General features: G+C 37.9%; 1 protein-coding gene across 6 annotated transcripts in view; it reads left to right on the top strand.

Annotated features, from left to right (window-relative positions):
* LYST (lysosomal trafficking regulator) overlaps window positions 1–24,960 on the top strand; it is a 202,393-nt gene that overhangs the window by 105,702 nt on the left and 71,731 nt on the right. For 4 of the 6 annotated variants that reach the window (XM_059899076.1, XM_059899077.1, XM_059899075.1 and 1 more), the window contains exons 21-32: window positions 1,411–1,609; window positions 3,898–4,029; window positions 6,780–7,407; window positions 8,128–8,305; window positions 10,100–10,269; window positions 11,540–11,770; window positions 13,423–13,589; window positions 14,462–14,614; window positions 19,807–19,968; window positions 20,643–20,834; window positions 22,758–22,936; window positions 24,644–24,850. In XM_059899076.1, coding sequence (XP_059755059.1) covers window positions 1,411–1,609; window positions 3,898–4,029; window positions 6,780–7,407; window positions 8,128–8,305; window positions 10,100–10,269; window positions 11,540–11,770; window positions 13,423–13,589; window positions 14,462–14,614; window positions 19,807–19,968; window positions 20,643–20,834; window positions 22,758–22,936; window positions 24,644–24,850 — 2,598 coding nt within the window. The remainder of the gene's footprint in view (window positions 1–1,410; window positions 1,610–3,897; window positions 4,030–6,779; window positions 7,408–8,127; window positions 8,306–10,099; window positions 10,270–11,539; window positions 11,771–13,422; window positions 13,590–14,461; window positions 14,615–19,806; window positions 19,969–20,642; window positions 20,835–22,757; window positions 22,937–24,643; window positions 24,851–24,960) is intronic. The other 2 variants (XM_059899079.1, XM_059899078.1) reach the window with 1 other exon arrangement.

Genomic DNA, 24,960 nt, shown 5'->3' with positions numbered 1-24,960 from the left:
AAAAGCTTCCCAACAGGTCAAGTTAAGGGATTTTTTTTTTTTTAATGAGATAGGTTACCAGTGACTATTTGTAAGAAGTCAGTGGAGAGGGCAAGATTGAAGAAACATAAGCTGGGATGAACTTAGGAATGAATAATTGAGGTTGGGAAGTCACAAGGGGTGCGATTTAGAAAAAAGACAAATGGCTGTGGGAGAAATAACGCTGAATTGCACGTTGGGACACCTGTATTCTTGTCTTGGCTTGGCCACTTGGCCATTGTGAGATCTTGACAAAGGGGTTTTGTGCTTACTTTTGTAGACTCGGTGTTCTCTTCTTAAATCTGAGGTAGTAAGACTAAACTGTGTCAAAGTTAACATCTAGATTTTACGTTTTCTGATTGACCAGTACACAAGAGCAGATGAAGAAGAGTGGATGTAGAGATATATTGTATATTTGGACAGACAGGAAACGTGAGGAGGTTTACCTCTGGTAGCCTTGATCTAGAGGCCAGCTGCTGCCTGTTGGGGAGGTTGGGGTTGGAGAATATAAATAGTTTATTTATATCCGGCTTTATTTTTGGTAATTACTTGGCATTCTGCCAAGTCTCATTATTCCAGGCAGTAGATGTTGCAGTAGAAAGAGATCAGATGTCTGAGTTTGAGTTAATGGCTGCACTACTCTGACATGTTTTCTATGTGGTTTAAGTTAGTCATATAACCACTTTGGGCCTCCGTATTCTAGAAATGATGGATAAAACCTCTCAGAGCTGTTGTGAGAAATAACTTTGTAGACTGGAACATAGTGTATTCATGTAATCAGTTTTGCCTGTCAAAAAATTTCCCTTCTGAACCCATAGTAGTAGCAGAAGTAGTAGTAGTAGTAGTGATAAGAGTACTAATAGGGGGCTTCCCTGGTGGTGCCGTGGTTGAGAGTCTGCCTGCTAATGCAGGGGACACGGGTTCGCGCCCTGGTCTGGGAAGATCCCACATGTCGCGGAGCAACTAGGCCCGTGAGCCACAGCTACTGAGCCTGCGCGTCTGGAGCCTGTGCTCCGCAACAAGAGAGGCCACGATAGTGAGAGGCCCGCGCACCGCGATGAAGATTGGCCCCCGCTTGCCACAACTGGAGAAAGCCCTAGCACAGAAACGAAGACCCAACATAGCAATCAATCAATCAATCAATCTTTAAAAAAAAAAAAAAAGAGTACTAATAGTAGCTAACATTTATATGGGGACATTGGTTTTAATGAATTTTAATAGCAGGGTTGCTTGAATTGAGAAATAACAACTCAATCGTATGGTAAATATGGTCAGTCTGGAGTAGTAAACCAACACAGTTCTATCTTAAACAGAATTATCTTGCTTCAGTGAGAAATGTTAGTTAAGTTGACAGTTCTCTTTAAATCTAAAGAGAGTGTTTATTTTTTTCAGGAACACAAAGAGGGGCAGCTTACATCCATGCCCCGAGAGGTTTGTAGATCATTTGTGAAAATTATAGCAGAAGTCCTTGGGTCTCCTCCAGATCTGGAATTATTGGCAGCCGTCTTCAGTTTCCTTTTAGCAGCTCACCCTCCTACCAATACTTACGTTTGCCATAACCCTGCAGGCTTCTACTTTTCTTTGCACATAGGTAGGTATGATCATTTTTGTTAGGTCTTGGCTGTTTCCACTTTTGTTTCTTCCTTCCCGCTTGATTTGTGTTTGTTTGATATATATTGAATGGCCTCTGTGCTAGAAACTAATTACACACTGGGATTGGGACAGGGCAGAGTGCCATAAAATGAACCAGACATAGTCTCTGCCTTCAGAGGGCTTAAATGCCAAGAGGCAAGGGGAGATATATATGCTGAAATAATTATAATAAGAAACAATATCTGGTAAGTACGTAAGAGATGCAAAAGAAGAACTAATTAGATTTCAGAAGAGTTAGGGTTTCATCAGACAGGTATGGAGAGAGATTTAATAGATTAATATCTGCCATGGGCATTGCAGAATTTAAGTAAAATTTAATAGGTAGATTGGAGAATTAGCATTCCAGGTGAAGAGAATGACTTAAAGGGAGGAAAAATAGAAAGAGAAAATAAAGAATAATGAATTTTACCTAATATAGGGGATTTATAAAGGAGTAGTGAGAAATAATACCATAAATATAGTTTGGGACCATCATTTATTCTACCCCACCCAAGCTCATATTAAACGAGTCCTTGAATGTAAGGTCAGATAATTTGAACTTGTATTCTAGTTGTGGGTAATTGAAGGATTTTGTTTTGTTGTGTTTGTTTTGAGCCAAGGAATACAATGTAAGTAAATTATTACAGTAAAATTCAGTATAGAGAAACCACCTGCATAGAAGTGAGTTGAAGCTCTGGGAACAGATGAGACCACTGAAGAAAAGTGTGGAGAGAGAGAGAAGGAAAAAGGAAGCTAAGGATGGAACTGTTGGTGATAATACTATTCAGAGGGTGGAACAAGAAAGAGTAATCTCAGTGTAAAAGAAAGATGGAAGAATCAGAGTTTTAAAAGAACTAGGAAAAGGTGATGTGGTAAGAAAGCAAGCAAGAGTATACCTGTGAGAAAGCTAGATAGTAAATTTAGAGAGGGAAGCTGGTTGTGCAACAGCCATTTTAAGCAATATAATAAGTGAATAAAATGATTCCGCCGCAGTAAAAATCCAAGTGAAATTATACAGCATGACTTTGTGTTAGGTTCAGCTAACATTTAGTGAATAAAGCAATGCCAAGATTCTGGTAGCACAGGGTTGTTGCAACGATGGGTAAAATGTGGTCGCCTCCCTTAAGGAGTTTACAGTCTAGTAGAGGGGAGAGAGACATAAACAGGTAAGTATACCATGTGGAAAGCACAGCGATGTCAATATTTCATTTTGGGTAGCATAGAGCATGGCGAGGGGATATTTCCTGGAGGTGGTGACACCTGCTCTGAGTCTAAAGGCTGAGTAGGAGTGGAAGGGAGGGGCCTTTCAGGCAAAGCGAACAGCTTGGTTTTGCTGAAGTATAATACAAGCAAAAAGGCTGGTAGAAGGGTGTGGAGACAGGTCATGGAGATTCTTGTAGCGGTAAGGAGGCAGCAGAAAGCCACTGGAAGGTTTTAAGCAGAGATTGACATTTGATAGAGAGAAGGCTGGTAGCTATGAGGATTTGAGGGTGACCAGAGGTCCATCACGGATACCATTTAGAAGTCTGAGGTAATAATCCAGGTGAGGGGGATAAGAGCCTGCCTTATAGCGCTATGCTAAGGATGAGAAGAGTTCCAGAAACAGAAATAAAGTCAATGGAACCTGGAGACTGACTTGACAATGGGTAAAGGAAAGGTTGTGGTCAAGGGTGGCTCCTGGATCCTGCATGGGAAATGGGTACTTCTACCAAAGGAACCAGAGAGCAACACAGGAGTGAATTTAGGGTAGAAGGATGACTCACATTTAGATTTGTTGCATTTGTGGTGCATTTAAAAAATCAAGCAGTTGAATTTAGAAATATGAAGCTCAAAAAGGAAGATTAAACTGGAGGTATCAACTTTGGAGTCATATTGGGGCTGTGTGAAAATAGAGAAGACACAGCCTTTCCATCAAGGAATGAATTGATGAACAGTCTCCTTGGAGAGATCATATTAGCATATAAAAAGTGAACAGTTAGCTGCTCAACTATAGGAATAACTATAAATACAGTTAGAATTCAAAGAAAATAGAAGTTAATGTGGCTAGTAATAGTCAACAAAAGAATCTAGAGTAAGAAGTTGTAGAGTGTCCTCACGTATCAAATGTGCATTATTATAAAGGATGCTGTTTTTTCTTTTTGCTTTGAACATCTTTTTGTAAACATTTGTATTTAACGATTTGCTTTTAAAGTTATAGTTTTGTTTTATCCTTCTTTAAAATTGTCTGAAAACTTTTTTTGATCCTAGATGGCAAGATCTTTCAGGAGAAAGTACAGTCAATCATGTACCTGAGGCATTCTAGCAGTGGAGGAAAGTCTGTTACTAGCCCTGGATTTATGGTAATAAGCCCATCTGGTTTCACTGCTTCACCACCTGAAGGTAAACAGACAAACAAAGACAATGATGAAAGTATAACCCTTCTGTATTTAGTTCTGAATATTTAATAGATAAGTAAATTGTACATGTTTTAGCAGCATAATACAACCTGATATTCAGAATAAATAAATGGAAGGCTGAACTTAAAAATAATAGAATATGTTTAAGGAATCCATTTCACTACTTTCTGATATCAGTAACTCACACTCAGGATAACAAGTGACTCTCAGGAGGACTTAGGGAGTGGATGAGGCTCCTGCTGTCTTGCTCTGGAATTCTCTCTCCCCTTCTATCATAGGCATTTGTCTTTCATTAAGCTTCTGATTTATTTTCCCATTTTCTTCAAAAGCTTTGTTTGGCTTACTGCTCCTTTCCACCTGAGCTCATTCTAGACAACTTCACTTGCCATGTGAGTGGCCATCCATACTCCAGCCTTGACCCTGGGGACCGTCCCCTCTACTTTATCTACCAGTCTGCTTGCATCTGTCTTAGACACCATCAAAGAACGCTTCCCACCCCTAAAACTCTAGTCTCCCACTCTTTATGACAACTTCCTATCCTTCTGGTTTCTTTGTCATCCTCCCAAGTTCCCTCTGCCTGTTTTCCCCTTCCAGCCTAGATCCCAGCAGCCAATAATTTTATTTCTTCATTTTCCTTGTCCTCTTGGCCTTTTAGCACGCTTGACCTGAAAAAGTCAAACCTTTCCTCAATCTAACCATCCTCACGCTGCTTAGAATTCCTGCCATTAAAAGGGTCTGTGGCATAGTTGGCCTTTTAATGCTGCCCTATAATTTTTCTGTATATTCAGAATCAGTTGCCTCTTCTACCTCCGTAGCAAGTATATTCAAGTCTTTAAGCTAACAGTACTTTTCTCTCTTCCTAGCTTGTTCTTAACAGACAACCTCATCTCTATTTTTATAGAGAAAAATTAGGTACATGTCTCCTGGTCGTGAACTGACTGTATGTCTTTTCCTTTCCTGACTGCCATCCTCTCCCATACTGAGACATTCTTTCTCCCAGACTGTTAGTCCCACCTACTCTTGTCTCCAGCTCCAATACAAACCATTAAATAGGCCGGTAAGATAGAGACATGGATAGATAGGACACAGTATCTGGGTATTAACCTCCAGTTTTCCTTCTCTCCCGAAGTGTTTCAGTTATTCTCTAGCACATTTTATGGCCTTTTATTATAATATATTTTTTAAAATTTATTTATTTATGGCTGTGTTGGGTCTTCGTTTCTGTGCGAGGGCTTTCTCTAGTTGTGGCAAGCGGGGGCCACTCTTCATCGCGGTGCGCGTGCCTCTCACTATCGCGGCCTCTCGTTGCAGAGCACAGGCTCCAGATGCGCAGGCTCAGTAATTGTGGCTCACGGGCCCAGTTGCTCCGCGGCATGTGGGATCTTCCCAGACCAGGGCTCGAACCCGTGTCCCCTGCATTGGCAGGCAGATTCTCAACCACTGTGCCACCAGGAAAGCCCCCTATGATAATATTTTAAGGCTGTGTTTTAATGAGTTTATTTGGAATTTCATAGGAAGTGTCATTTTTTAAATCATTGTGCATCACTCTGAAACATTTTCTAGTACAATCATGCCACCATTTTTTCCAGGTCGTTTGAACAGTCTCTTTTGGCAACCTTATTCCTCCAGCCAAAACCCAGAAATAACTAGGAAAAACTTCTGAGCTATGGAGCTGTTTTATTGCCACAAAGCCTGAGCTCTGAGCAGTTCATTCAGTGCTTGTTTACTTTATATCAGTGCTTCTCAAGTTTTAGCTTGCTGAAAAATCACCTGGAGAGCTGGTTAAAACATAGATCCCTGGGCCCCTGCCTCACACGTTCTGATTCAGTAGATCCGGGGTGGAGCCTGAGAATGTGCATTTCGAACAGTCACACAGAGGTGCTGATCCCATGCTCCTGGCCCACAGGCCATACCTTGAGTAGCATTCACTTATATCCCATGCGCTAAGGATGAGAGTGATTTTTCTGGTCTCCTCCTACATAGAATATAAGAAGCAGAAAATTCGAGAGCTATAGCAAGAAGAGAAAAAACTGTTTCTTCTCAGTAATAGCAGCAAAAAGTGACTACAGAAAGGGAGGAGTGAGAGAACAGTCTAGGGACATTTAGCCTAGTCATAACAACACCAAGTACAACTATCACTAACATTTATTGAGCACCTATTATATGGCAGGCACTATGCTAGGTGCATCATGGATATGATCTCACTTAATCCTTAAAGCAGCCTTGCAAAGTAGATGTTCTGAACCCTCATTTTACGTTGCAGAAATGAACACTCATCTAATTAAATGATTCACCTAAGCCACCTAACTAGCTGAACTATCGCTTGAATCCTGTTATATCTCGTTGCAAAGCCCACACTCTTTCCACTGTATCAAACTGCATCCTAATGACTGCTAGCCTGAGGTACATTGAGTTTCACTTAATTCACTTAATTTCACTTCCATAGCACTATTAATCCTAATAACTTTGAATCACTCAGGCAATATTGTATTTTGTTAAGGAGACAGGTAAAGATATGTATTTTGGGAAAATTTTAATAAAAAGTAGTTAAAAGAAAAATAGTTTTAACCTTAAGAATTTTTAAGCATTAGTTACTGTGATCATTAGCCTGTATGGGTTCTTTAATATCACTAGATAAATGGGTTATTGCTCTGGTTGGGACCGATAGTGCAGAAAAGAAGTGGGCCCGCTCATAAGATTTTTCAATACTGTTTTTGTGTCTACTCTCACCAGGAAACAATTCCTCCAGTGCTGTTCCACCGCAGATGACTGCCAGCATGCTGCGTTCTAGAAGCCTACCAGCATTTCCTACTTCTTCACCTCAAATACAACCACGGAAATTGACTGGAAGTTTGGGTTGTAGTATTGACAAGTTACAAAGCGTTGTAGGTAATGATGTTGCTTCCCAACCAGAGAAATGCAGCCCTCAGGGGAGTTCCGAGACGCTGAAGAAAGGCAAAGAAGATGCTTTTGTCAGTAGCTGTGAGTCTGCAAAAACGGTTTGTGAAACGGAAGCTGTCCTTTCAGCCCATGCCTCTGTCAGTGGTGTCCCAAAAGGAACATCGGAACTTCCAGTGGTCAAAGTAGATCAGAAAGAGGTGGGAACAGAACCCAGATCAGACGATGACAGTCTTGGGGATGAGTTCTGCCCACGCCGACCTGATTACCTGAAGGGACTGGCCTCGTTCCAGCAAAGCCACAGCACTATTGCAAGCCTTGGTCTAGCTTTTCCCTCACAGAATGGCTCTGCAGCTGTCGGCCGGTGGCCAAGTCTTGTTGACAGGAACACCGAAGACTGGGAAAACTTTGCCTTTTCTCTCCGTTATGAGCCAAACCACAACCGAACTAGAAGTGCTCACAGGTACTCACATGTTTTTGTATGCCAAACCCCTCCCCGCTTTTTTTTTTTTTTACTGTTCTTTGAAAAATTTCTGTACTTGTAGAAAAGTCTTTATTATGGGATCTCTTATAACATATATATTAATAACAAACAAAGGTACCTTTCTCCTTATTTTAATACTAGGTGATATTGAATTCCATATTTAACCAAAGGATAAACCATAAATTGTTCCTGAAGAAAAAATTATCTTATGGTTTATTTAATTCCATATGGTTATTAGAGAAAAACTCTTCAGTTTAGGGAAATTATACGATTTATTATCGTTCCCAAAAGCATCTCAATTAGCACCGTCAGTGAAACTTTCTGCACGATGATGGAAACGTTCACCTGTGCTGTCCACTGCAGGAGACACATAACGCACTTGAAATGTGGCCAGTGCAGCTGAGCAACTGGATTTTTAATTTAATTTTAAATAGTTTAAATAGCACAAGTGGCTAATGGAAATCACAGATGTAGAATAGACTAGTGTTTAATAGACGATATACCTAAAAAATACCGGTGATAAAAAGTGATGGCAAATTTGTTAATCACAGTTAAATCAGGGAACATTTTTTAAACCTTATGCACTTTTGTTTCATCTGTGAAAATTATTACTACTCATCACAGCTCTTAAGGTAATCATGAGGCACTACTTTCCTCCCTGATCTTGTTTTGGTAAGACTTTCTGGGTCTCTGTTTTAGTGTAACTGAAGACTGTTTGGTACCTGTATGCTGTGGATTGTATGAACTCTTAAGCGGAGTTCTTCTCATCCTGCCTGATGTTATGCTGGAAGACGTGATGGACAGGCTCATTCAAGCAGATACGCTGTTGGTCCTCGTTAACCACCCATCACCTGCTGTGCAACAAGGAGTTATTAAAGTAAGGGCAAATGCGAAATACGTTGTCTTCATTTGGAACGATAAACATATGCGTAATTTAAAATTTGAATGTACATATTCAAATAGACCTGAAGCTTTCTTTTATTCTTAGGCATAATGAGCTGATGCAGTTTGTTACTTCTTACCCCTATTTTTCTATGTCTTGTCATCCAGCTTTAAGCCCTCCTCCATATATTGATTCATATCAGTATGTTTTTTAAAGTCTACTACTTACAAGGAACACACAGGTCATTGGAAGTCTCTCCTGCAGTGTAGTATCGTTAAATCTTAGACACTTACTTCAGGTTTCAGCTCAGATGTCACCTTCTCAAAGAGGCCTTCCCTGTTCACCTTTCAAACCAGTTTCTGTCTAGCCCTGTTCCTCACTTGTTCTATAATAGCATCCTAGGTGTGTCTTGTAATTATCTTTTTAATTTGTTTGTGTATTCATTTTTTTTTAACCTCCCATACTGAAATATAAGTCCTGTGAGGGTAAGCATGTTGTGTCTAATATATAAAAGGTCCTAAGTACATGGTTGAAAGAATAAATATTTGATATGAATGGTTCCCATTAGGAGACAACCCAATATTGAAATGGTCTTTAAAGATTCTCATTTTCTTAGTTTGATGTGGGATATTGTTAAATCAGTTGCAACCCACTATTTACTTAGCTTCCATTTCATGTGTAAAACACTGGGCTAGCTGCTATGTGGGATATAAAGGGGAATAAGCCTCTGTATTTAGGAGTTTATAGGCCAGTGGGGAAGAGAGACATATACCCAACTAAGTAAAATGTAAGGACTTGTGTGATCAGTGCTTCAGTGGTAGTATTAATAAAGAAGAACGGGAGCACAGGAGAAGCAAATAATTCTGATGCGGGAACCAGGGAAGGATTCATGCAAAAGGTGTATTTTGTATTATGCTGTAAACTTAGAAAGCTTTTTAAGTAGGGCGGTAAAGAGGTGTGTGTTTTGGGAAGAATAGTCTGTCACCACTGTGAGGGAGTGATTGCAGGGGAGAGAGAGGTGGAAGCATTGTGTTCGTAGGATATCACAGTGGTCCAGGGGAGAGATGATGAGTCCCTGATCTGGGGAAGTGGAAAGTCAAAGGACAGACAGATTTGAGAGACATTCACTGGAATGGAGGTGAGAGACCTTCATAATTACATGTAGGAAATCAGGACAAGAAGAGCCAAAAGTGAGATTAGCCTTGAAGTCTCATAGGATGGTGCTACTGTGCTCTAAGATCAGAACCATGGAAGAAGTGAGTTTGGAAGGAAAAATAATTACTTAGATTGTACACATGTTGCATTTAAGATGCTGGGAAAGGATGGAAGTTTAGGCCTATGCTCAAGATAAATAAAATGTTAAGAAGTCTAGAAAAATAGAGGTCTGGGATATATATATATATTTTTTTTTTTTTTTTTTTTTTCAGAGAAAGCATCATACAGTGTTGACTCATTTTTCTTTTTTCAGAATTAGAATTAGGCACAAATATTCTACTTATACTCAGCTAAGGCTGCCAATCTGCTAGGTGTCCATGCTCAGCTAAAAAGCTAGTTTCCCATCACAAAAATATTAAGATCTCCAAGACAGGGTCATCATTAGCATTCCATAATAATCAGAGACAAAGTTCATTTTTGTTTTGCTATGGAGGTGGCATTTTTTTTGAGCTTTCTCTGTTCTATACAGATGAAATTAAACAATAACTTACAACTACAAATATAATACACTGTCTGACTTGTATACATTATATAAAATTTTAATATATTGTCTAACTTAATTTTTTTCCTTAGCTATTAGATGCATATTTTAATAGAGCATCTAAGGAACAAAAAGATAAATTTCTGAAGAATCGTGGCTTTTCCTTGCTAGCCAACCAGTTGTATCTTCATCGGGGAACCCAGGAATTGTTAGAATGCTTCATTGAAATGTTCTTTGGCCGACATGCTGGCCTTGATGAAGAGTAAGTGGGTTCTTCCCTCCACCAGAATTGGGGATCTTTTGTCTTAAATGTAAAATTTGTCAAACTGACTCTTAACAAAATTACTTGGTCACTCTTAGAAAAAATCTGCTAAAAGTCATTTTCCAGGTGAATCAATTTATTATTTTCCATATTATATTCTTTCTAATATAATTTCTTCCTTTTTATGTCATTCATTAGCTAGGAACTAGTAAGAAAGAAAGAAAGAAATGCTGCATCAGATGAAAGAAAGTGATAGTTAAGATTGGTTTTACAGTGTTAACCTGAGGTTAACTGAGAAGATGGTGGCTTCTGTGGTCCCAGCAGCAGATTAAAGGAGGACTGCATAGACAAGCTCCTCACTCCCTCAGAGACCCAGGTTATCTGGGTGAAGAATAAATCCCCCACCTGGAATTCCAGCACACTGATTACTGAGCTTTGTCCCTGGTATAATGCTGAAGGATTAGCAAATAAATACAAAAATTAAAGAATATTTTTCTCCCAAGCCAAAAGTTTGGCAGAAAAGTTAAGCTGTGATTTCTGTGTATGATAAAGTAGAGAGAAATGTGTGTCTTTGTATTATTATTAAGTGTCTCCTACTTATTTGTAAGTAGACCAATTCAGACGTTGAAGAATTTACTTATTAGTTGCAGCAATGACAATAGTACTTTCCGTTCGCATACAGCTTTTGGCTCTTTCAAAGCAATTCTGCATCATCTCATTTGATTCTCACAACAGTCTTGAGAAGAAAGTAGAGCAAATATCACCACACATATTTGACAGATAAAGAAAATGAGGTATAAAACATGTAAATAATTTCCCTCCATCCCAGAGACAAAGAGTATTGGAACAAGAACTCGAGATCCATTCCTTTCACTAGACCTCTTTTTACTAGTTCCCTGAAATACTGTGTAAAATAATAGTCATTTTTTTTTTCCCTGCACACTTGTTATATAGATCCCTAGAGCAGGGGATCTTTGGACAACTTAGTGGTTCATGGACAAATTAAAGTGAGTCAATTAAAACCATGAAATTGTATAAATGTTTCCCTTGAATATTTGTGTATTTGCCTGGGAACAGACTTCTAGCAACACCTTTTATCTTTTTATTGGAGGGATTTATGATCTAAAAAAAGGTTAAGAATCCTTGCTTCCCTAATTTATGCTTTATAGCTTCAAAATCAAGTCAACAAAATGGCCCGTATTGCAATCATTTTTCCTTATTTCATGGTTAATTGCTTCTGATGTGCTCTTAACTGTATTATTTATTATAGATTTGATCTGGAAGATGTGAAAAACATGGGACTTTTTCAGAAGTGGTCTGTCATTCCTATTCTGGGACTAATAGAGACCTCCTTATATGACAACGTGCTCTTGCATAACGCTCTCTTACTTCTTCTCCAAGTATTAAATTCTTGTTCTAAGGTAGCAGATATGTTGTTGGATAATGGTCTACTCTACGTGTTATGTAATACAGTAGCAGCTCTGAATGGATTAGAAAAGAAGTAAGTTTTAAATCATTATTTAAAACTACATCTGATAAAAACTTTGGAAAGGGAAAAACTTTACTAGCAGGTTACATCAAAGCATCTGATATTTCATAATACTTTCAAAGAATTTCTTTCCTCCAAAACTGATTAAATTAAATTAAATTAAATTAAATTTGGAGGGCATATTTTTCCATCATTTTCAATAAAGTTTGGTTTAAAAAAAATAAGGTATTTATATGAAATACTTTTAGGTATTTAGAACCTGAAGACAATGTGAATAAATTTAACTGTCCTCAAATATATTTACCAAGCTTCCACTATAGTCTTATAAAAACTATTATCCCCCTCAGGAATAGGAAATTGAGGATTAGAGAGATGTAGTAACTTGTTGCAGATCACACAGCTAGTAAACAGAGAACTTGAGGCTGAATCTTCTCACTTCAGAAGCCTGTGCTTTACAGTCACCATGCTCTCCCACTTTTAGCATGCTGTACCGCTGTCTACTACCGTAAATGAATTTCTAGTAGCAAAAAGTACATTGGCAAATGGCTGCCCACCAAGTTGATTAACAGCTTTAAAAAATGTTAGGCAATTATATTTTTATTTGGATTTTGTGCCTTCGGTGTCTGCATTTATGATGTACAGTATAACATTTTTATTAGCATAATATTAAGATACAAATCTCCAGAAGCATCATCTTACTGCACGTTAAAACATTAAATATTAAATATATTTTTGCAGAGAAGGCAGAGCATATCCTCGGTGATTCTCGAGGCCCAGGAGGCTCTCTGGGTGCTAGAGAGGACTCCTTGTAGTCAGCTCAGTTCGGTTTTTATTGGGCACCTGTTTTATTTAGGATCTGTGTGCTGGGCATATGAGAAATACAAAGTATTATATTCCTCAAAACATTTAGTCTTGATTATAATACAGTGCATGAAATTGGTGGAACTTGGGAAGAGTACCAGCAGGCTCCTGCTAAGAGCAGTTTGTTGCTGTTGTTGTTTTAAAGAAACTGTACTTACGGAATGTCCCTATATGCTACTCTATTGATTGCGCCCCCGCCCAAATTTACCATTTCTAACTCTTGCTCGATTTTGAAAAAGTAAGTGGAGAGGCTTAATATCACACACTGAGGTAGATTATCAAGGTTAAAAATTGAGGGATAGAAGATACTAATTCATATTTATTAGGTAGTTGTAAGTGATTAATACATATATTCAAAACTGTATCTCTTTTAATCCTTAAAATAAACATACTTTGTGTAAGTGAGATTCAGAGAGGTCAATTAATGTATTCAAATTCACCATCTCTGTGAAGCCTTCTCAGAACATCCCTCTTGATACCCACAGAATCTTCACCTTTAGTGTGTTGGGAACCTGCCAGTGCCTTCCCACAGTATCTTGTGTTAGTCTCTGTTGTTACATTTACCACCACTTACTGGTTATATTTATCTGTTCACTTGTCTGGTCCTTTGCAAGCTGAACTTTCACAGGAGTCAAAGCGTGTCTTCTTATTTCTGTTCCTAGCATGTAGTTTATGTAACCTGCCATAGACTAAGCATGGATAAATATCGAATGACTGCATGAATGAATGAATGAATGAATACTGGCAGAACAGGAATTTAAACCAGTTCTTTTTGCCTTAAATTGTTTGTTCTTTTTCTTTAGCGTTCCTTTGAATGAATACAGATTGCTTGCTTGTGATCTGCAGCAACTTTTCATAGCAGTTACAATTCATGCTTGCAGTTCCTCAGGCTCACAATATTTTAGAGTTATTGAAGATCTTATTGTACTGCTTGGATATCTTCAAAATAGCAAAAGCAAGAGGACCCAAAGTAAGATTTAATTTTCATGGATTTGTGGGGGGCAGTTGTATAATAGCCAAAAATGTTAGTAGAACCTAATCTCTTTCTCTGGCTTCTGTAGAGAGAGTGGGATAGAGGAGAGAAACTGTTTTACTAAAGGTTCATCCTTAACTTTGTTTACTGGCTTTAAAAAGAAGCCTTTTTAAGTGGCAAAAATTTAAAAGTGATGCCCTGACGTAATTAGTAGCTGCCAACACATCACTAAAAGAAGCTGCTGGGACTTCCCTGGTGGTGCAGTGGTTAAGACTCCACGCTCCCAATGCAGGGGGCCTGGGTTCAATCCCTGGTCGCGGAATAGATCCCACATGCATGCCTCAACTAAGAGTTCGCATGCCGCAACTAAGACCTGGTGCAACCAAATAAATAAATAAATAAATAAATATTTTTTAAAAAACAAAAAAACCTGCTGATTTTTCTTACCAAGTAGAATGAAAAGGCTTATGCTGAATAGTAACAGAAAACATTAGTTTTCTTTAGTGGCAAATATTATAGTGAATATGGGGCAGAAAACTGTGAGAATTTCTGGTTAAACTTTTGCCTTATATATTAAAAAGGCTGTTCTTTAAAACAATTATATAAAATAAAATAAATTTGTGAGCTAGTATTTTCCTATTGAATTTTTTTATAGTAATCATTTGGAAATTTGCTTTAAAATTGCTTTTAAAGACAGTTAAGAAATGTTTACTACCATTGAGAACCCACGTTGATCAAACATTTTAAATTTATCTCTAATAAAACATTATTGGCAGTTTTGATATTGCATGAATGTAAGAATCAATTCAATTAAAAAAAAAATTAACAACCACATAGCTTGAAAACATTCTAGCATCTTCTGTTTTTAGATATGGCTGTTGCACTACAGTATAGAGTTCTCCAGGCTGCTATGGAATTTATAAGGACCACCGCAAATCATGACTCTGAAAGCCTTACAGATTCATCTCAGTCGCCGTCTGCTCCCCATCATGCAATATTTCAAAAGCGAAAGAGCATTGCTGGTGAGTGCTGAAATAATATTTTAATAATTATAAATGGAAGGTAGCTTGACTCTCCTGTGTGTATTCTGATGGCATTCACATTTTAAAACATTTCTTTGTTTCAGAAGCTAAACTATAAAGTTTAAGAAGGTTTTCCTCCCAGAGGAGGAAAACTGCTACTTTCCTACTGCTTTCTTTTCAGTGCTCTTCTCATTCAGTTATCTCTTGAGCACCTGCCATGTGCCAAGCACTGTGTTAAATGTTGACGATACAGTGATGAAAAAAAAAAAGACGCAGATTCTTCCCTTCTACCATAAAGTAGTAGAGAAATGTAGAAGGTAGGAATAGAGACCGTAACAGGGCAGCCTGATTTACATCCAGAGTTAGGAAAGTCTCTGAGGAAGTGGGATTTCAATATAAGGGATGAGAAAGGAGTTAGCAGGAGCCAGAGGAAGAGTATTACAGGCAGAATGAACAGCTGACGTGCAGGTCCTGGGGCAGGAAAAAGCTAAGGTTGTTCAGAGAACTGAAAGAAAGCCATGTAGCTGAAATATAGCCCTTGATGAGATAGTGCTGCCAGATGAGGCTATACAGGACGGCATGAACCAGATCATGTGTCATCATATGGGCCATGTTAAGGAGTTTATTAGATTTTATCCTAATGGGAAGTTGTCAGAGGTTTTTAAGTAGCTGGCATGACATAACCAGATTTTCATTTTGTAAAGACCATTCTGGTTTCTGTGCAGAGTGGATTAGAGGAAAGTAGGAAAGGTAGTGGGAAGTGCAAGGAGGAGGCTATTGCAATAGTCAGGGCAGGAGGTGATGGTGGCTCGGATATGGTTATGTTATACACGTGACTATAGGGCTTGCTCTAAATGAGGACATGTCATGAAATTCTAATTTTTAATATTGTTAGACTTATTTTTCCCACAAAATCTGCTCTGCCCTATATACACATTAATTCTGAAAGATAGCGTGAACACCCCCCACACATACACATTGGCTCTATATATGCACACACACACACACACACACACACACACATATATATATACGTCTGTATATACTGGACATAGGTACATGTGCGCGCACACACACACACACATATATATATATATATACGTCTATATATACTGAACATAGGTACACGCGCACACACACACACACACACAAACACACACATATATATACGTCTGTATGTACTGGACATAGGTACATGCACACACACACACACACACATATATATATACACGTCTGTATATACTGGACATAGGTACATGCGCGCGCACACACACACACATATATATATATACGTCTGTATATACTGGACATAGGTACATGCGTACACACACGCACACACAGACATATATATACGTCTGTATATACTGGACATAGGTACAGGCGCGCGCACAAACACACACACACACACACACACAGATTTCTCCAAACTGAGGACTTGGTAAATTGTTTGAAGTTTAATCACCCATACAGTCTTGAGAGCTTTTAAATCCAAGTCTTTCTTCTACCTGGTTAAACTACTTCATTGTGGTCAGTGCTATGCCGAAGTTTAAAACCATGTGAAACACTCATCTGTAGAGAAAAGCTATCAAATATACATTGTTTCGCAGGAGTATGTTTACATTATGCTAAATGAAAGCTTATGTAAATAAAACTTGTAAAGCATCCACATAACTAAACTTATCTCCCTATACATCCTTCTTTAATTAATTAATTAATTATTTTTAACATGTTTATTGGAGTATAATTGCTTTACAATGGTGTGTTAGTTTCTGCTGTATAACAAAGTGAATCAGCTATACATATACATATATCCCCATATCTCTTCCCTCTTGTGTCTCCCTCCCACCCTCCCTATCCCACCCCTCTAGGTGGTCACAGAGCACCTAGCTGATCTCCCTGTGCTATGCGGCTGCTTCCCACTAGCTATCTGTTTTACATTTGGTAGTGTATATATGTCTATACCACTCTCTCACTTCGTCCCAGCTTACCCTTCCCCCTCCCCGTGTCCTCAAGTCCATTCTCTACATCTGTGTCTTTATTCCTGTCCTGCCCCTAGGTTCATCAGAACTTTTTTTTTTTTTTTTTTTTTTAGATTCCGTGTATATGTGTTAGCATACAGTATTTGTTTTTCTCTTTCTGACTGACTTCACTCTGTATGACAGACTGTAGGTCTATCCACCTCACTACAAATACCTCCATTTCGTTTCCTTTTATGGCTGAGTAATACTCCATTGTAAATATGTGCCACATCTTCTTTATCCTTCCTTGATGTACTATCTGAATATAATCTGTCCTCATGAGCTTCCCTCCCAGTTGTGCCTCTTTTGTCCCGGGTAGAATTCCATCTTTTACCAAGTCTGGCAGTAGTGCTCAACTGCCTGCATGCCAGAAGGTGACTTTTGGACCATTTTCCCTTTGCAGGATTTCTTAGTCAGAGACTGCTTAGATGGAATTCACCCTCTTTGACAGAGGAAAGTATACCTTTACTACCTGAACAAATGCCTGCTATTTCTTCCTTCTTGACGTTTCTCTTTCTCATATCTGTTTCTTCCCTCTTCTACCTAGTTCCCTGGTTTAGTTTATGATCAGCTGGTGCCTGGGCTAACACAGCAGCCCTTTTGCTATTTTCTGTTTGGTCTGTGATTTCTCTAACAGTCTGTCATCTCTCTCTTTATGTACTAGCGCTTTTATCACCCTAAGCCTAAGAGCCCCGCAGAGCTCCACGTTTGTATTATTTATTTTTTCTTTGTGTGAGTCATTTTAAAGTGGATAATAGACTTCTAGTCCTTTCTCTAAACCATTCTCCTTTTTGTTCCTGACTCCTCTAGCCTCTTCTGCTGGGGCTTATATTTTTCACACTATCTAAGTAAATGCAGTTACTGTAAGGCCACATGAGGCTTATAGAATCCTAAAAATTTTGAACTTGATAAAAGACCTTGAAAGTCATCCAGTCCAGCTTGCTCCTGTTGGAGATGCACCGAGGCCTAGACTTAGAGGCTGCTGGAGCGAGGCCCCTGCGCCCGTCTCTTTGTGTCCTACCCAACACCCACTCCTCCCAGGTCTGTTGTATCTTTATGTCTCTCTCAGGTCTGTCCCAAGAATTCTTCCTGTTTTAAATACTACCTTATTTAAATTCTGTCATTGTGAATCCAGTTTATAAAACTCCACTTTACATGTGTTAAACTGTTGCTTTGTATTTCCTTCCATGTTGTTTTACGCATGTATTTGGCAAAGCCTGTGTTTTATTTGTTCAGTATTAGTCAAAAATTATTGTCAAAAGTGTGTTGGCCTTGTACACTGTCGGTGCAAAACGTACACAGTGCTGAAGCTCCTCTGCTTCTGAGCAGTGTGGTTATTGAAAACTCACTGAAGTCCATTTGTTCATGATACTGAAGTGACTAAGAGGGATTTATATTTCCATCATTTAGATAATGAACTGTTCCTTCAAAGATTTCATACACGCTGTTCTCATTAGTGACAGATGTTTGGAGGGATGTTTTTTTCCTGGATAGACTTGTTTAGCGTTTACTGAAAACTGCTGAGACGGCGGGCGTCTCCAGCCCCACAGCCGCCACCCCTGCACCTCCCGCGGGCCTCGTGGGGGCAGCTCCTCCTGTGGCCGCACACCACAGTGTGTGATGGCAGCCAGGTTCGCTCAGGCTGTGAACCCCAAGATACCCATGGCCTGGGACCAGCGTTTCTTCAGCAGCACGGCCGCCGCGTCTAGACTGTGAGGTCTCCTGCTCTTGGAGGCGTTAGGTAGTATTTTATTGCCAGCTTAACCTTCTTGCAGCCTGACTCGTGTACCATTCTGCTCAACAGCTCCGATGGTTCCCTACCACCCAGTGAACAAAGCGCCGATTCCTTAGTGTCTGTGTCTTTTTTTTTTATATACATAGATATGTATAAGAGAGAGAGAGAATTCTGCTTGAATAGTATCATCACTATTTAGTACCACTCAGCCTTCTGTTTGTAAACTGATTTATATTTCTACTCAATATAGTGTACTTTTCCATATAATATAAATATTCTTATATTTAATGAATGCCTAATAATCTGTTAGATTTGCCATGATCTTCTTCCCCAACCATTATCAATAAACAAAGGTTTTTTTTTTACTTGTTTGTTTTTGCTATTATAACAGGATAGCAATGTACATTCTTACGTATGTATTTTTTCCCTTGTCTGCTTATCAATATAAAAAACTTTACACATCACCTTAATACACAAAGGAAGAAGTAAGTGTTAGGGTATTATTTAAAGAGCTACACATACATTTAAACTGTCATAAATAATCATATATATGTGTGTGTGTGTGTGTGTGTATATATATATATCGTGTTATTGATATAATTCACCTACCAATGAATTTCCTTTCTATTTCAACCATTAATAACAATACCAACTATTAACTTTTAATTCTTTGTATGAGACAGACATTGTGTTTCACGTACATTATTTTATTTAATCCACAGAACAAACCTCTTTATCCATTCGTTCAGCCATCAGATATTTATTGAGCATCAACCATGTATCAGTTATTATTTCATCTGGTCTCATGGAACTTATATTTTACTGGAGAAAATGATCAGTAAGCCTGTAAACAAATATATTTAGTATAGTGTCAGATAGTGACAAATATCTACCTGTGAGGTAGGCTCTATTTTACTTTGTAATCCACATCTTACGTATAAGGAACCTGAGGCTTAGAAAGCAGAGTATGTGAGGCCACACCAGCTCAGTGCAGCTTCACAGCCTGACTGCTGGGATACCCTCCCACTTTTTCAAGTACATAGAACTGAAGAAGACTTAACATTTCCTTATTTGGTGTATTGCTGTGTCTCTGAATTGTGATTATCAGCTGCTTATACAGCATGAAAGCTGTCAGAGATGTAGACATTTGGAAGAATCTGCTTAAACTAAGGACATCATCTGATAATATTATTCTTGAACATATCCCAGATATGAATTTTTCTTCTTTTTATTTGCTTCATTTTTGTCTCAAAGGTGACTCCACCTACCAAAATGTATTAACTGATAAAAAATACTGATTACCTAAAATACTGGACAATCTAAAATGCCATTAAAATATTTACATATCTTGCAGGACGAGTCATTAAAACCTATTGTAAGTAATGTGTATAGAGGCTATTTGTGGACTTTGATATATATGCTTTCATAATTTAAAAAAGGTTCAATTCCAATGAAGGATTTCATTATTCCTCACCTACCAAGACGTCATTTTGGTTCCTGTGGTCAACTTCCGATGCCCTTCTCCTTCAGTCCATTAAATGAAGACTCAGTCCCCTCCTTTTCTCCTGGATCCGCTCCCTGTGTGGTGCCTGTCAGAGCAGGTGCAGTAACGATGCAGGAACCCCATTCCTGCCTCTTTAACCCGAGGAAACATTTCTCGGGAAACGCTTTTTAGGATTGAATCCCACGTGATGCATATGTTCCAAATCACTTTAATATCTGAGCTCTTCACTTTATTTGGCTGATTTCTACTATGTCACTATATACGCTTTTCAAAACTAATTTATAAAATTTAGCAATGTTAATTACCCAGAGATAGTAATGTTCATGCTAAAATGTGATGTGCTTTAAAAATCTGTTGATTATTTTGGAATACAAGGAAGTGAAACAGTATTTGAAAATATTTTGTCAAAACATTCTGAACTGTATGTGTGTATATATATACACACACACAGACACACACACACACACACACACACCCTTCTAACAGTTCGAGTTTTTCAGAGGACTAAAATTTTGCCAAATGATATCCACCCTACTAAGCTGTGTCACAAGCTTCAACATTCTTGTTAAGGACTTTGACATCAGAGGTACTGTTGCACTTCTTCAAAGAGGGAAAACATACTTTCTCTTAATCACTCTTTCCTTTGTATAAATTACCTTTGAATTAAATAAAGTTCTTTTCATGGTCTGATAATCAAAAAGTTACAGCAGAAATAGTTTCTTTGGTCCTTGTTAACTCTGGCATTTGACGTTTTAATTTATATACTTGAAGGTCCTCGAAAATTTCCCCTTGCTCAAACTGACTCTCTTCTGATGAAAATGCGTTCAGTAGCAAGTGATGAACTTCATATGATGATCCAACGGAGAATGAGCCAGGAGAATCCTGTCCAGGCCACCGAAACAGAGCTTGCACAGAGACTGCAGCGGCTCACCATTTTAGCAGTTAACAGGATTATTTATCAAGGTAGGACTAGAGAATAAATATGTTCTTACTCAGATATTGAACTAAAAGGAAAATAAGAGAGAACTGACTAGGTTTCACATTTTTTCACAGCATTATATTTTCATTGTTAGCATCCACACTGGTAAAAGAATCTCTCATTTGGAACTAATAGCCTTGAATAAAATTCCACTTTTAATATGTTAAATGCTGGCCTAGACTGACCATTGAAGTTTAAAATAGTACAGCACCTCCAATATATTTTTTAAACTTTTCTTTCTGATAATCATAGGTTCACATACAGTTGTTAGGAAATATTACAGAGATCCTGTGTACCCTTTACCCAGTTTCCCCCCGATGGATCTTGCAAAACTATAGTCCAGTATCAGTACCAGGATATTGACATGGATACAGTCAAGAAAAAGAACATTTCCATCACCACAAGAATCTATATGTTGCCTTTTAGCACCACACCCATCCTCCTCCCACCCCCATCCCTTCCTCAATCCCTGGCAACTATCAGTCTGTTGTCCATTTATGTATTTTCATCATTTCAAGAATGCTAAATAAATGGAATCATACAGTACGCAGCCTTGTGTAGGATTGGCTTTTTTCACTCAGCATAATTCTCTGTAGAGTCTTCCTGGTTGTTGCACGTATCAATAGTTTGTTCCTTTTTTGTTTTTGGTGAGTAATAGTCCATAGCATAGATGTCACAGTTTAGTCATTTAGCTGTTGAAAGTTGATCTGGGTGTTTTTCAGTTTGGGGTTATTACAAATAAAGCTAGCTGCTATAAACATTTATGTAAAATTTTTGTGTGAACATGGGGCTTTCCTTTTCTGGGATAAATGTCCAAGAGTGCAGTTTCTAGGTTGTACAGTAGTTGTGTGTTTTGTTCTTGTTAAGAAACTGCCAGACTTTTCTAGAGTGGCAGTATAATTTTATATTCCTACCAGCAATGTGTGAGTGATCCAGTTTTCTTCATGTCTTTACCAGCATTAGGAGTTTCACTGTTTTTAATTTCAGCCATTCTGATAGGTAATATAGGGGTATAGCCTTGTGGTTTCAATGTGCGTTTCTACAGGGGCTAAATGATTTATATATTTATATATAAACTTTAATACCTACAGCAACCACTAAAAAGCTATGCAAAGAAATATACTCAAAAACACTATAGATAAGTCAAAATTCTAAAAAACGTTCAAGTGACACACAAGGTGTTTTTTTTTTTTAACTTTTCTAATTTATATTTGGGGCAACCAGCCTCCAGGGTAAACTGTGAAATTGAACCATTTTTATCACATGCATGGCATTTGATGGGATAGCATGTCCAGTGAAACAGGTCTGCACATCTGTCTAATGTAAATATCGCATGGTCTTTATGTTTAATTTGTACAAGAACCTTTATGACTTTAATAATTTTGCAGTTTAATTCATCTTCATTAGTAAAATAAACCTTTAATTCAGAACTGCGTGACTTATGTATGTTTAAACTTCTACATTGTTTTAGGTGAATTCATTTTCTCTAGTATATTGTATTTTCTACAGCTAATACACCTACTACACATTTATATTGTGACAACTGAATCAGAAATTACATAGAGTAAAATAGATAGCTAGTGGGAAGCAGCCACATAGCACAGGGAGATCAGCTCGGTGCTTTGTGACCACCTAGGGGGGTGGGATGGGGAGGGTGGGAGGGAGGGAGATGCAAGAGGGAAGAGATATGGGAACATATTGTATGTGTATAACTGATTCACTTTGTTATAAAGCAGAAGCTAACACACCATTGTAAGGCAATTATACTTCAATAAAGATGTTTAAAAAAAAAAAAAGAAATTACATAGAATATTTTTGCCAGCATCATTACCATTTGTAATGGCTAGTGATTTGACTAATTTTTTGACTTGATTTGACTAATTTTTTATTCTTCTTTTAATGCAAAGAGTTTAATCCAGACATTATTGACATTTTGAGTACTCCAGAAAATGCACCTCAAAGCAAGACCTCAGTTTCCCAGACTGAAATTTCTGAAGAAAATATTTATCATGAACAGCCTTCTGCATTCAATCCATTTCAGAAAGAAATGTTCACATATCTGGTGGAAGGCTTCAAAGTATCCACTGTAAGTAAATTAATTACATGGGAAATGTTCATTCACAGAAAAGGAGCAGGGGTTTTGTGTGTCTGTATTATATGTTTTCAAAATCATATTCCTACACTTTCACAGCGTTTTCTGAAACTCAGACAACTTGAATGTTAATAACAGAGTAAAATGTATTGCTAATTTACCCTTTCGAAAAGGACTCACTTCATGCAGCATTGGTTTTTAAGCCTGTAACCCAACAACCATGTTCTAATGTTGTAATTTTGTAAATAAGCACAGCATCAGAAAAGAGTGGGAATTTGATGATTACTATGAGGTTTAAACTAATAACCTGTTTTTAGCAGACTTTATTTATAGCTACCTACTCTAGAATTATTATTATTATGAATAATTACGAAGTGTATGTAGATGTTGCCTTAAGCATATCCAACAGCTTCAAAGTGACACAGAGAATACTGACAAGCGTCAGGCTCCATTTATCATCAACTCACTTAGGGTTCTGTGGGCCACTTACAATTGACCATAGGGAACAAATTGGTCAGTACACTCCGTAGATACCAAAGGCTAATCTAATTCTAGCAGAACTCATAAATCATGATTCTGCCAGTCTCTAAATCTAAACTAGATTTTGTTGTCTGCAGGTTCCACTTAGAACTGAATCATTCACACAGAGCCCTTAGGACTAGGAGTAATTGGAGAGCCTTTTCCAAAACTCAGAATAAACTCTAAAATGTACTGATTCCAGTTTTTAAACCAGATGCAGGATATTTGATCAGTATTGGGTTAGCCTTAGTGGGACCACAATCGAAACAACTTATTTGGTTATTTGTTAGGGGATATTGATGGTCAATTTACATGCAGTTCTTAATTTGTGACAATTATACTCAATGTTTTAGTACTAATTCAAATCTTTATTATGAATCCTTTCTCTTTTATATTGCAAAATCAATGTAGGCTTATCTACCACTGTTCTTTGATGGTTCTTTTTTTTTTCCTTTTAAGATTTCCAAGCCCTAGGTAATTTTTTTAAGCGGCTTAGAACTTTAGCTTCTTTGTCTCTCCTTTTTAAAATTGTGGTAAAATATACATAACATAAATTTTGCTATTTAAGTGTACATATCAGTGACCTTAAGTCCATTCACACTGTTGTGCAACCATTACCACTGTCCATCCCCAGAACTTTCTCCATTGTCCCAAACTGAAACTCTGTACCCATGAAATAGTAACTCCCCATTAGCCTCTCCCCCAGCCCCGATAAACCGCTGTTCTACTTTGTCTCTATGACTTTGACTTTCTAGATACCTCATATAAGTTATCATACAATATTTAATATAATATTTGTCCTTTTTGTATGTGGCTTATTTCATGATTCATTTTAGTAAAATGTTTTTAAGTTCATTCATACTGAAGCATGTATCAGAACTCCCTTTTTAAGGCTGAACAGTATTCCATTCTGTGTATATACCACGTTTTGTTTATCCATTCATCCGTCAGTGGGTATTTGGATTGTTTCTGCCTTTTGGCTATTTTGAACAATGCTGCTGTAAACACTGGTGTACATCCATCTCTTTTAAACCCCATTTGTATGGATGTATATGTCTTTCTAATTTCAACTGTTTAAAAATTCTAGAGTAAAACATGTTCTGTGATTTTTAGGACTGTGTTGAGGTTAGGATATTATTGCTTAAGAAGTTTGATCCTAATTCTTTCCTGTTTTGATTTAAGGGTTCAAGTAAAGCCAGTGGCTCCAGACAGCAGTGGGCTAAAATCTTATGGTCTTGTAAGGAAACCTTCCGAATGCAGCTTGGGAGACTGCTTGTGCATATTTTGTCACCAGCCCACCCTTCACAAGAGAGAAAGCAAATTTTTGAACTAGTTCGTGAACCAAATCACCAGGAAATACTACGAGACTGTCTTAGCCCATCCCTGCAAGTAAGTACCCCAGTACTTCGTAAGTAAAAACTATTGGTCAAATATAAAACTGTACAAAACAAGAACTGAAATTAAACTGTATTTTCATGCCAAACAGCATAAATTAGTTT

The sequence above is a fragment of the Balaenoptera ricei genome, chromosome 16, assembly GCF_028023285.1.
Source record: "Balaenoptera ricei isolate mBalRic1 chromosome 16, mBalRic1.hap2, whole genome shotgun sequence".
Taxonomy (NCBI): domain Eukaryota; kingdom Metazoa; phylum Chordata; class Mammalia; order Artiodactyla; family Balaenopteridae; genus Balaenoptera; species Balaenoptera ricei.
Note: the sequence above shows the minus strand (reverse complement) of the source record. Positions and strands in the feature narration are given on the sequence as shown.